At 50.7% G+C, this 13,218-nt stretch overlaps 1 protein-coding gene across 2 annotated transcripts in view; it reads right to left on the bottom strand.

Annotated features, from left to right (window-relative positions):
- Window positions 1–13,218, bottom strand: part of LOC119511816 (myelin basic protein) — a 126,266-nt gene that overhangs the window by 28,736 nt on the left and 84,312 nt on the right. For both annotated transcript variants that reach the window (XM_037806332.1, XM_037806333.1), the window contains exon 4: window positions 4,791–5,227. In XM_037806332.1, coding sequence (XP_037662260.1) covers window positions 4,791–5,227 — 437 coding nt within the window. The remainder of the gene's footprint in view (window positions 1–4,790; window positions 5,228–13,218) is intronic.

The following is a 13,218-nucleotide window of genomic DNA, read 5'->3' as shown; positions in this document are numbered from 1 at the left end:
AGATAGATATTAAATCAGAGTTTGATAAATAAACATCTCAGTGATTTCCAGATGAGCTCTACTGATTATTACTTTTTTATTTTCTAGTGATGTTGTATCCCCTAGATGTGAAGCTAAGGTCTTCATCAACCAACTAGAATTGCCAGTTATGAAATGGCCAATCCCATGAAAGGAAATAAATGATGATGGGAATGAATGCCTTGAAATGAAAATGAGTTTAGAAGGAGGTGAGTCAGGGCCGAGTGTCTACCAGCAGGATATCTTGCACAGATGCTCGGCAGACTTTGCTTTTATTTCTTATTTACACACAACCCCAGTTTACCCGTCACCGTCTGAGCCCACCACCATCTTTAAGATAAGCCCGAGCATCTCTAACTGCAGAGCCTCAGTTTTGCTTTTCCACCCTTAGTACAGAGACTCAGCAGGGAGCACCGTGAGGGGATTTGCTTTTTCAATTGCTCGAACATTTCATCAATATCTATGGCGTTTGCTGTGTTCAGATCAGTACAGAAGGCAAATAGATTCTATTATGTGCCCACGTGTTCATTTACATTTGGGGGACAAACATTAAAAACAGCCAGCAGGACGAGGACAATCATAATAGAAAGATGAGACCCCTGGAACTGTAAATGGGGAGAAAAGAACAAAATTTCCATGTGCATAAAAGATGAGCCAGGACCCAGGCCGTGCGCTGCAGGGGGGACATGCCCCCAGGTCCTCACTTACCTGCAGGTGCAGTGTCGGGGCCACAGCAGTGTACAGTCACACTGCGCGCCTCACGCAGTGACACTAAAGGAGAGCCGAGGCTCCCACGCAATCAGCACACCGTTCTGGGTCTGTTAAACTCTTTAATAAAGGCGTACAAAGGCAGGAGTACATAGACAGCCAGAGTTCATCACAAAATTGGATTGTCATACAATCTCCAGAAGGCGATGGCCATTAAATACATCAACGTAATTTACACACGTATCCCTGATACAGAGAACACAGCAGAACTGCTGCCAGCACAACCACATATGAAGTTCTGAGTTAAACAATAGTGGGCACGTGGGGCTGTTGAGATGGCAAAAGGACACAGCAGGTAGCTGGTAACTGAGCCAGATAAACCTCCGATCAACAACGGATCAGCGAAACAATACTTCAAAAGGAATTCCAGTAAGAGGTCCCCAAAAATACTGGCTTGGGTGCAGAAAGCATGCATCCGCCATATTTGGATTTTCTTTAAAAGGACCCCTGGCCAGATCGCTGGGCAAACTTCTGCCGTGAGTGGCGGGAGGAGCTGCCACATTTCCTCACGGGAGCACTCGTAGCCAAAACGAGCGAGTGCAGGTGCACTTGCCGCCGAGTCTCCTGGACGGCTGGCAGAAGGCCCGAGCCCCAAGTGCGGGGACAGGCGCACACGCTGGGGCGCCCTCCAGCTCGCTCCCTGCCGTGTCCTGTGTGTCGTTTCCAAATGTTACACTTCCCTTAGGATTACAGAATATAGTTACAAAATGAGGATCATGTTAACAAGGATGAATCAAGTTACCGCAGAACGAAAATGTGTTTAATGAAATTAAAACACAATGGGAAAAAATCAGGAAGGGAAACATTCTGATTAATTTACAGAGTGATTGTACCCTGTGGCATTCAACGACAGGAACGGCTCTTATCTCATAAATCAAAATTACAGGCACAGAAGTAACACTGAATGCTGAATCAAGGAATGCCGAGAGTAGCAGGTTATAAGTGCAGCTTTTAAAGGAAAACAAATAGAGAAAAGTAGGCAAAATCATCATTAGTCCAGCAGCTAACTGCTTTTAAGTTAAGAAAACTTTTTAAAAGCTTAATGACCTAGAAAAAATATGAGATCATGTGTCCTCATTGCCTTCTCAGGCATGAATTTTCTAGACGTTGCATCATTTGCGTCCAGCTTAGCTACTTAGTAAAACCCGACCTCTTCTAGATTAAGGGAAAAAGCAATGTTTCGAAGGCTTTGGCTTCTTAGGCCTGGGGACCATGGCCACCAGCGAGCACTCGGGGCTAAGCCTGCTGACCGCTGAGCAGGGCCCTGTCCCAGCAGACCGGGGCGTTTCCACGCTGCCCCTGCAGCCGGCCCCTTCCTCGCCAAGCCCCACATTCCTGGTCCTCGAGGCAGCGACACAGCGAGTCTTTCTTTTCCCTTACAAAGGAGGGTTTTCTCTCTGAATGCACTTTTCATGTACGGGTATGAAAAGAATATGCCTCCTCAAGGAATTTTGAAGGACTTCCCTTGAATGTCAGCCCCCAGCCACACAAAGGGTGCGTGTTGCTGTGCCCCCGTGGCCCGGGTGTGGGCAGCCAAGCCCAGGGCTCCGCACGGCACCGCAGGGTCCTCACGGCTGGGGGAGGGGCAGCACGGGGGCAGGTGGGGGACAAGCACCTGCTTTTAGGGGGTCCGCTGAGGGCCCCGTTACTGCCACGAGACTGTGCTGTGAAAAGTCTATTCTACGTGGAGAAGCAGAGTCACAGCCTTCCCACATGGGACACCTGTGGGGCCGGCTGCCACCCGGGTCTCCGGGGCACCCTGTGCTCGGGGGGCCACTACATTAGAAACAGGAAAGTGGGGAAATGGGATCTTGTTCAGGGAAAATAGCCAGGCCTTCTGGTTCTCTTCTCTGAAGGCTTTTCAAGGTGACCCAAAGTTTCTATCCTAGCACATAAAACTAGGGCTCTCCTGATCTATTAACAAAGCAAAACAGAACAGAGACAAAAATAAAAATAAAAATAACCTCACAGCAGCCCACAGCAATACCCAGACCTCCAGGGGTTCTCTGGGGTGCAGCTGGGGGTGCAGAGTATTAAGCTTCCATTGCCACTATTTAAAAACAAAGGATTCACAATAAAATGGTTGAATTAAACAAAGATGGCCATATCCCGACTGCATATCCTGGCAAGGACACTCCAGATAAAGAATCTCTAGCCCTTATTATAATAAGCAATTACATGATTATGCAACAAATTAATTGTTTCCTTTGGTCTCACAGGGCAAGAAAATTAATTTGAAAACTTCCTGTATTCAATATTCAGTTGTGAACAGAGCTGACATTTCAAAAAAATTTTGAACAGTTACTTAAAAACTGTTCTTATTTTATTTAAAATCTTGTGAAAATGTTTTGGCTGCTCTGGATCCTTGGTCATCTATCAGCACTATCATTCAAAGAGGAAGACTACTTCTGAGTCCGAACAGTATAAGAGATTGAAAACATTACAGGTTGTAACCCTGTAAGTATACGTTAACAATTTTGAGATAAAGTCACAATGATTGATGTAAATGCTTTAATAACTTTAATTATGCAACTTAAACTATGACCACTCAAATGAAGCTCATTGTGTAATAAAGGATATCCAACTACTTAATCTTTTCTGCACAGTTTAGATGTTTTTTCTTGCTTCCTGGGTTAAGCAGAATAGTTTAAGTTTTCAAAACTGGCAAGCTTGTGCGCACACAGAGCATTTAACATAAAAACCAGACTTGGCAGATGGCGAGAATCCACGCACCTCTAGCAGGTTTGATGGTAGCGCTGGGAAAGCCACCTCCAAGGGAAGCAGCATTAGGAAAATGTCAGACAACCGATGAAGCACTGCTCAAAAGTGAAAGGACACGTCTACACTCGCAGACATGGAAGGAGCCAACCTGAGCACAAATGATCCACAAGCCGGGGGTCACAGTCAGAGAGGCCCAACTCAGAACAGATTTGCAGATGACAGATTGGCTGATGTGGCAATGCACTGCCACACCCAGACAGAGGTAAAACTGACATTTATGTTTACCTTCAACAATTTCAGTATTGCCAATAATCACAAGAGCTTTAGTTGGAGACAAAAACCAACTTCAGACTCCGTAACTCCAAAGGGTCCCTAGGATTTTCATGTTTTACCCCCGTGGCGAGGGTCTTCTGTTAAACGGTTTATGCAAACGCCTCTTAAGTTCCCCAAAGCCTTTCAGAAAAAGCCCACTGGACAGCCAGAAGCAAAGCCGCTTCTCACAGGCTTAGCGAGAGCACTTAGTGAGAAAAACCTCCCTCCCTCCAGAATTACCAATTCTCTAGAAAGATCACGTGCAATGCTGCAGATCTGGGATCCGAGCCTCCACGTGGGGATTAGCTCTTTAACGAAACATCAGCCACAAGACTCTCCACTCAGCCACCCTCGGAAGCCACTTTGCTCACCGGACCTCAAAAAGAGCATTTGATTCTTGTCTCACATTTTCATCTCCCCAAGACTTGCATTTAAATAAAGAAACTTCACAGATTCCACATTTGAATGAACAGCATAACACAACAACAGAGCTTTGATTCACAGACTCACCCACCACCCCCCACTGACCACCTCGGACAAAGGGGGACATTTGCGCCCAGCAAATTTAAATTTCAGGAGTTGGACCACAAGTCCTCCTCTATCTCAATCCTGTTATTGTTGCAAAGCAAATGAAGCCAGCAGCGCCGACCCCAAGGACAAACACGCCCTGTAAGCAAGGTCCAGCCAGAGCTCGGGCGGCAGAAGCAAATGGGCACGAAGCACAACCCAGCCCCTGGCACCGCCGCCCCGACGTGCCAGCCGCCGACCGAGAACTCCGAGGGCTCCCGCGTTCCTGAGCCACGTCCCCAAGGCGGCCCTTGCGGGGAGGAGGGAGGCTGCGAGTAAAGGGGAGAGGCCCGGGCAGCCCCCCGGCCCCTCTGAGGCTCAGTCCACCCGCAGCCTCCCCCCGGCGCCGCCCTTTGGCCACAGCGACGCGCCCGGGGCGGAGCGCGCTACTCCCCCGAGCTCACCTTGCCTGAGCCCCTCTTGGTGACGCCCCTGTCGCCGCCGAAGAAGCGCCCGAGCGAGTCGAGGATGCCCGCGTCCCCGGGCCGGGGGAGGAAGCCGAGGCGCGCGTGGTCCGCGGGGCTGGCGGTGGCCAGGTACTTGGCGCCGTGCCGCTGCGAGGGTCTCTTCTGCGACGCCATCGCGTCCGAGGGCTCCGAGCTGGCCGCGCTGTCTTCGGGGATGGTCTGCAGCTCGTCCGACTCCGAGGGCCGGTCTTTGAAGGTGTTGTCCTCCCTGCCCGGGGCGTCTCGGGAAAAGAGGCGGGCCAGGTGGGGGCGGCCCGCGGGGTCAGCTGGGCGGGCGTCCTGCCAGGCATTCTTGGGGTCCGCTGTGCGCCTGGAGTCTGTCACCGCCGCGCGCTTGGACGAGGCCCCATTGTTCCTGCTCACATCTGCCTCTCCTGCAAACAAGGACGGGGTGTGAATGCGGGCCTGTGCGCTGGGGGACAATGGCGCTTTCTTCCAGGGCCCCCGGGCCGCTTGGCTCATGCACAGCCCGTAGAATGTGCAGAGGCCATAAAGGCACGTTGCAGCCTCAGCCTGCCCTGCAAAACCAACCTGGCCCAGCACCCTCCTCAGCATCCCGGGGGAGCCTTGGATACTCAAGGGTTGGCACCCTCCATAAAACCGGGTGACACGGCCCAAGCAAGAACCAAACCCCTCCAGTGCCCAGGACCTGCCTTTGGGAAGCCCAGAGGGGAAGGCACTCTTGGGGGGGTGTTTATTATCCCAAAACCCTGGTACTTGCTGTAAACATGCTGGGAACTTTTATTGGAGAAGTTTGGGGACTTTTTTTTCTTAAAAAGTTTTGGGTAAAAATGGAACTGCTCACATCTTTTTTGCAATTCATGCCTTAAAGAAATGGGGTGTTTAGAATTCTTCAGTCTCCAGATTCCACAATTCACATTAGAGAATTGCTTATTCAGGACATTCTGATTCAGCCTCTCCTCTGTAAGGAGCAACAATTAGAGAATTTGAAGTGGGAACGGGGTGTTGCATGCTCTATACCACTGGTCCCATAGCTTTCACACACACAAAATACAGCATTTCTCTCAAGAATGGCAATAAATCCATTTGACTCTGAAGTTGCAGCTAGTTAGTTTTAAATGAATGTCCTTTAGTTCGTTTCCTCTCCAAACTCCATTACTTGTCTACATAAAATGTAGACTCTCACACTTTCCTGTAATACCATCCATTTATCTATCCACCCATCCCTCCACCCACCCATCTGCCACCCGCACTCACCCACCCAAGCACCCATCCTTCCATCTATCCATCTTCCACCCACCCTCCATTTATTCACCCACCCACCCAGCAATTATTTATTGAGCACCTAATATGTGCAAAGCCCTGTGCTAAATGGTTGGGTTTTACTGATGACAAGAGGTGGCCCCTGGCTTCTAGAAGCTTACCTTCTAGGGGGGAATCAGCTGAAATGTGTGGGAGATCAGGTCATGAGGTGAAGGAAGCAAAGCAGGGTAGGGGGTGTCAGGAAGGCCCTAGAGGAGCCGACACCTGCACCACACGAGAGCCTGAGCCACGTGCAGGCTGGGATGGGGGCGGGTGGTGCTCTGGTGGAGAGAACATCTGCTGCCAGGTGCCCGGCAGGAGTGAGCTTTGGGGTTCGCTGAGGAGTGGCACAAGGCCACCATGCCTGGAACAGAGTCCAGGGGAGACCAGCCCGAGCCAAGGTCAGGAGGCGCAGTGGGGACAGCAGCTGGAGTTCTCAGGGACCTGGAAGCTGCCGGAGGGGGTAGCTGAGAGCAACTGCAGGAGGGGATCCCAGGCAGGGAGGCCCACCTGGCAGAAGTGGGGCTTGACTGGGGAGAGCAGCGGAGGGGTGAGGAAGGCAGGGTCTCAGCAAGCAAAAGGCCTGGCCGGCGGGCTGGCCAAAGGCTCCTGGGCAAGAGGGCAGTGGGGCACCTGGGCTGTCACCCCTCACAGCCACACAAGGACAGAGGGGTGGGTGGATGGGAGTGGGAGCCAGGAGTGTGCCTCTGGGAGTCCCTGCTGCCTGGATTGGTACAAGTGTGGACAGGGCTGGGGTGCCCTGGGGGCTGATGAGGATGCGGGGAGATAGGGAGTAAACCAGCCAGCACCCCTTAAAGCGGGATGAAGGGGTGAGGAGTGAGCGGTGGCTGGATGGTGGTTTTAGACAAGGTCCCTCCAAGGAACTATTTCTGTAGTCAGCAGCTGGACAAGCTTCCTCTCACACTGGGAGGGCATGTTGTATTTGGACTGAGATGCTGCTTAATTCGGGGGATGTTGGGTAGTTCAGATCAGTATCTGGAAGAATTTTATGCCCTCAGGGAGTATTCTCCAACACTCAGACTGGTTACGATCTGGCCTTGTCTTTCGGGTGAATTGTTCCGGGATCGGAGTGGACACTGCTGTGTTAGTGAGGTTTGTCCCCATGAGGTCACGTGGCCCCTCCCTCCGCACCCTCCTCACCCTCATTCACACTCAGATGCACACAGGTGTGTGTACACATGCGGGGCACGAACCCAGATCTTCTGCTTCCTAATCAGCAACTCCTGCAAAAACTTAAAAAAAAAAAAAAATCCTCGGAAGACAACTTGCTCATACCCCAGGTTGCTGAGCTTGGCTGATGCTGTAAATAAACTTGTGCATGTGAAAGCACATTTCAATATAAACAACCATCAAGACTTTGAATCTAATGTACTTCCTTTCTTTATTTCTCAATGTATTTCTCAAGGTCTCTTTGGTTAATTAAAATGATCTGCCTTTCTTTGATTTTTTTTCTGAGAACAAAAAGTACTATGGGCACCCACAGAATAGGAGAAAATATTTGGAAATCGTATATCTGAGAAGGGTTTAATATTCAGAATATATTAAAAAAAAATAACTCCTACAAGTGATCAACAAAAAATGACCCCATTAAAAAATGGGCTAAGGACTTGAAAAGACATTTCTTCAAAGGAGATATACAAACGGCCCATAAGCACATGAAAAGATGTTCAACATCATTAGCCATTAGGGAAAAGCAAATAAAAGCCACCATGAGGGGTCACTTCAAACACAGTAGGATGGCTGTTACTGAAGAAATGGAAAATTACAAGTGCTGACGATGGCAGGTGGAAAGGGGATCCCTCCCGCATTGTGGGAACGTGAAACGGAGCAGCCTCCTCGGAAAGTCTGACAGTTCCTCAATACATGAAACACAGAATTACCATCTGACCTAGATCGGAGAATTGAAAACAGGGACTCAAACATATCCGTACCCCAATGCCCCAGCAGCATTATTCACAATTGCCAAAAGGTGGAAACAACCCAGGTGTCCATCGACAGATGAAAGAACAAACAAAATGTGAAACATCCATCCAATGCGGTGCCACTCAGCCGTAGAAAGGGGCAGGGCACTGCGACGGGCGACAACGAGGACAAACACGGAAGGCGTGATGCTGAGTGAAAGAGGCCAGACACGAAAGAACAAATCCTGCTGATTCCACCTACACGAAATATCTAGAACACGCACATCCACAGACGGAAAGCAGATCCGAGGTTCCCAGGGACTGCGGGAGGGGGAGTCAATGCCAAATGGGTGCAGAGTTTCTGTTAGGGGGGGATGAGAAGTTTTGGAACTAGAAGTCGCGATGATTGCGCAACATCGTGAATGTACGGCCTCCACCGAATTGTACCCATAAAAATGATAAAAATGGTTAAAATGGCATATGATTTTACCACCATAGAAAGCTGCGCCTGGGGCTCCTCGGATACCTGTGTCCGCTCTCCTGCTGCGGCCGCCACACCTGGTGTAGACGGACCGTGCCATCCGCGCCGCCACCCTCCTCAGTCTCAGCCGTGCCCAGTCCCCTCTGCCTTCCCCCGCGGGTGGCCCTTGGCCCCCGGGCCCCCCCTGCCTCCCTGGGTGCACGCAGCCTGGGTCTGCGGGAGCCTCTGATGGAGAGGGCCTGGGGGCTTCTCTCCAGAATCTCCCCAAGGCAGGGATGGGCAGGACCTGCAGGTCTTGGCCTTGGCCTGGGGGGTGTCAGCAGGAGGGGCAGCGGGGGCACGCAGAGCAGCGTTGGGGCTCCCAGGCTGGGCAGGACTGTGCGCTTCCTCTGCAAGCTCACCCCTCTGGCCAGAGGCCCCCTTGACAGGGTGCATGGGCAGGGCCTGGTGTTGGGCTCCGCAGCTTCCAAAGCTGTCCCCGTGCAGGTTGTGGGCGCAGGGAGGGTGCAGAGAGGGCGCGGTGGGGACGGTGCACACCGGGGGCGGTGGAGGTGCATCCCCAGCTCCCGGGGCCTGGCCACGTGCCGGCGGAGGGAGGAATGTGAGGTGCGGGGCCCGCAGGCGCTGCGTGTGTGGGTGGCAGCCAAGGAGAGGCCCGGACTGGACCAGGGACACGGGAGTGGCCAGTGCGGTGGCGCCCTGCTGCCCTGTCTGTTAGGGTGACCCAGGCTTGGGGTTCTCCTGGTGCTCCACTCTCCCTCGGCCTCTGCTTCTCCTTCTACCTGGTCCCCACGGCCAGACTCGGCCTGTGCCCGGCCTGGGGTTTCTCCTCTTCCTACTGTTGGACGGTTCATCTCTTTACCTCAGTATTATTGGACTAACGGTTAACTAGGTGGTGTTACACCCAAATCCAGCGTTTTCTCATTTCATCACATAATCCTCATCTCAAAACAATCTCAAGTGAAGGTGAGTTTCCCACCAAACTGGCTCATCTTAAATATCTCATTTCTGGCAACTTCCCAGGCTGAAAACCCTAAGGTCATTTTCAACTTCTCATTCTCTTCCATGTCTCACACCCAGTCTGTCGGAGGAGACATCTTTTCTTCTCTTGCTTCTCACATCTGTCCCCTCCTCTCCGTTCTGAGGAAATCCAGGCTCCCCCCACATCTGCAGTCTCAGACTTGTGGACCTGCCACCGTTTTCCATCTCAGCAGCTCATCCTGAAGACGCTGCGTTCTCGGGAGCTCACAGGTCCCCTTTCTCTGAGCAACCGCACCTCCCCTTGGCCGTCCCCTCCCATCTCATCCACCAAGGCCCCTGCATGCTCTGTTTGCAAGGTGGTTCATTCCTCTGAACACCAAGAATTCATTGTTCCATCCTAACCAGCATGTGAAATCATCCTTCAGTATGTGCTCACACTTCCACAGTCTTACCTGCGGGAGCAACCCCTGCAGGTCGGCATCTCTGCAGATCACAGCCTGCACAGAACCCCCAGTTGGTAAATACTTCCACCGCTGAGGATTACGTCCCCCGGGTTCACTTAAACAGAGAGCTGAGTGATTATTTTTCCATAAAAAATGTTGCTGGCTGACTGCAAATAGTCTGTAGAACACCTCACATTTTTCATCAATATCTGAAGTCTGTTTCTTGTATTACCTGATGATCGATTGATCTCTGACTTTGCTTGAAGCGTCTGTTCAGGTGTGATGCTACCACCACTTCAAAACGAGGTGACGAATATATTCTAACTTCTACAAATACAGATAACGGAAGAAAAATGATTCCAGATGCATTCAGCAACATCGTCTGGACCAAGAAACTGCCATTGATGACATGTTATCATGTAATCGTGTATTTTCAAACTATATATTCCAAAATATAGTTCTCAAATATGGAACTATATTTCCAAAGCAAAGTAGCTTACCCCAACCTGTGTTACAGGTATTTGCCAGTGCAAGGTGTGAGGGAGTCACTGATGTCTGCGCACATCTGTCCAGATGCAGCAGGCCCCACCCACGGCCAGGACTGGCCGTCCAATCCCAGGCATCCAGGAGGCGTGGGGCAGGGCTGGTGGGGGTCTTTGGTGACCCAGTTCTCTCGTGACCATTTATTAAATGCACGTCTCCAAACACTATTTACAACCTGTCTCCTAAATTCATCGTTACACCGGAGTGTTTGAAAAGCAACAGGAAGAAAACCGTGGCCAGTGTAAAGCCATAATTTTTTGCATGGATGCCATGCTCATTTACAGTTTTCAAGAGCAACAGAAATAATTAAAGAGTCTGAGTTTCTCACTGAGCTTTTTATTCTGTGGCTGATAAAAATTAATGCAAATGTAAAAGGAAAACAAAAGCTATACTGTACATAATTAAATGTGTTAACAAAACACAAGAGCATCTGAATACTAATATTTTCACAACAGTCGGGCTTTGTATCCCTGAACGCCCTTATTTGTGAGTTACAAAGAAGGGCTTTGTGTCCCCAAAGAAGCTTCCCCCACACATAAGAAGTATGGTGCGAAGGCGAAAACTTCTTTTTAGTAGACAAGAGCAGTTGAAATTCATCAGTTAGTATTACCTTTAATCAAATTAAGGCCCAATGTAGCCTTTTTATTTCTACGTCATTTATGGAAGAGAGCTTTCACCGTTCAATTAGTGAGACTCACAGACCCACTTCTTCCAGGATGTGCGCCTAAAATATTCTGTTATTGGTCAAGTTCTACAATTGGAAACATCTTCAACAACAATAACCAAAACCCCAACTCCTCAATTTTATTGCTAAGATGACCCCCAGAAATCTAAGTTGGGAAAAAGGATTGGCCTCTTAGCAGGTGGTGCTGTTAAAATCAATGAATGGGCTGCTAGAAACTCTCCGAGCCACAGGTGTGGGATCATTGACTTGCCAGGGGTTTCACTTGCGGGGATGGAACCAGGAGCCTGGGGCATGGGGTCTGCTCTTTAAAGGGGCTCCCAGAGTCGTGACTGAGAGAGGCGCATCCGCTGAGGTGGCTGCAACCGAAGGCCCCGGAGGCGCCGGCTCAGCTCTGCCCACGGGCTCCCTTGCCACCTGCCTCGTTCTCAGCGAGCTCGGGGCCAACAAGTCCCGGTGCCTTTCCCCTCCAATATTCTGCACATCGCATCTCCTCTCTACTCGGCCGCAGCTGCCCTCTTCCTTTTCTTGCCACTTTAGGTCGGGGTTGCACCACCGTCTTCCTGCTCTGTACACCTGTCTGTTAACAACTTACAGCATCAGCAGCCACTGGCGGAAAACTTCAAGGATGGTTGCATGCACACGCACGCACAGAGCTGTGCTCGGGGACCTTGAGAGTGAGCTGCTCGCTCTGCAGTCCATCTGTACCGAGCATTAGTCTGTAAGGGTTTGGAATGTCAGCGTTCAATGGCTCCATGTTTGCTTGCACAGCTGTCATTTATTTACCCATCGTCTTGTTACAACCAGAAAATGAAGAGAATCAGTATTCATACAAGATCATCTCAGCTGAAAGTTTGAAGATGAAATGAGCATGGTCCTCTATTTGCCTATTTTTTACCTAGAGCATATTTCTTGGAGCATGTCACATGGACAAGTTTCCTCAAGACCACCCGTGTGTGCACGTGTGTATGTGTGAGAAACAAAATGCAGATTCCTGGGTGCACCCCAGACTCGACAGATCCGAGGGTACAGGCATGAAGCTCCGATTCTGCATTTCTCCCCAGGCAGAGGTGGGGTGGGCAACGGGCCGTTCATTCTCCGAATGACTGAAGATCATCCTGGAGCCTGGCACTGTGATCTCCATAACCCACCCCGCTCGCCTGCACCCCAGTGCCCAGTATCAAAACCCCATCTTCAGGCCTGCCGGGGGTGGGGGCTGCTTCCCAGCCCATACGCGCCGCACCCCGGAAGGGCTGCCAGCTGCCCCTTCCTCGGGGACAGCCGCCTCCCAGCTGCCCGCCTCGCTCCCCTGGGCGCTGCTCTGTGCCGAGTCCCCCCCAGGGCGGCTCTGCACCCCGGAGGGAAAGGGGCCAAGGCAGCTGCCTGTCGGGGTGGACGGAGCCAGGAAGCCACAGGCTCACTGCTTCACCTTTAGGCTTGAGCCTTTGTTCTAAATGCCAGAGGCTGTCAGGCAGACATGAATAGAGAGTGTTTACTTAGTGATTCAGAGTGTGAATAAACTGCTCCCAAACCCAGAATAAAACATCCTACAGAAATCATCTTCTCCTCGAATGCAAGTCATTCTATTAAATTTAACTGCAAAATACAGAACTTCCTATTGATGAAGTGAAGTGATATTGTCCTTCTTTTTCACTACAGTTAATTGAATTTTTACCAGAGACTTCAAAACCATAGACCTAAGGGACAATTTAAATACAATTTCACTAGGGAAGTCTAATAAAATTTCATATTAGCAGGCAATCAGATCTTACATGGGTCTGGGAACAGTGAAAACCTATCATGGCAGAGTGAATTTGAGGTTTCCCACCACCAGGCCCTGTTGTTGGTTCCGGAGCCCCCACCCTCCGTGTCCTGTCCCGGCCGCTCTACCAGGACACGGCGCTGCTCTCTGCGGACGCGTCCTCCAGCTGCCACAGGCCAGATTTCAGGAAAGCTAAAGAAAGCAAAGTTAAAGCAAAAGGAGACGGTTTGCTACGTTTGCTGAGACCCGAGGCTGGGCCGGCTCCTCACTTCTGCAGATGGCACAAGG

Source organism: Choloepus didactylus, chromosome 16 (genome assembly GCF_015220235.1).
Source record: "Choloepus didactylus isolate mChoDid1 chromosome 16, mChoDid1.pri, whole genome shotgun sequence".
NCBI lineage: Eukaryota > Metazoa > Chordata > Mammalia > Pilosa > Megalonychidae > Choloepus > Choloepus didactylus.
Note: the sequence above shows the minus strand (reverse complement) of the source record. Positions and strands in the feature narration are given on the sequence as shown.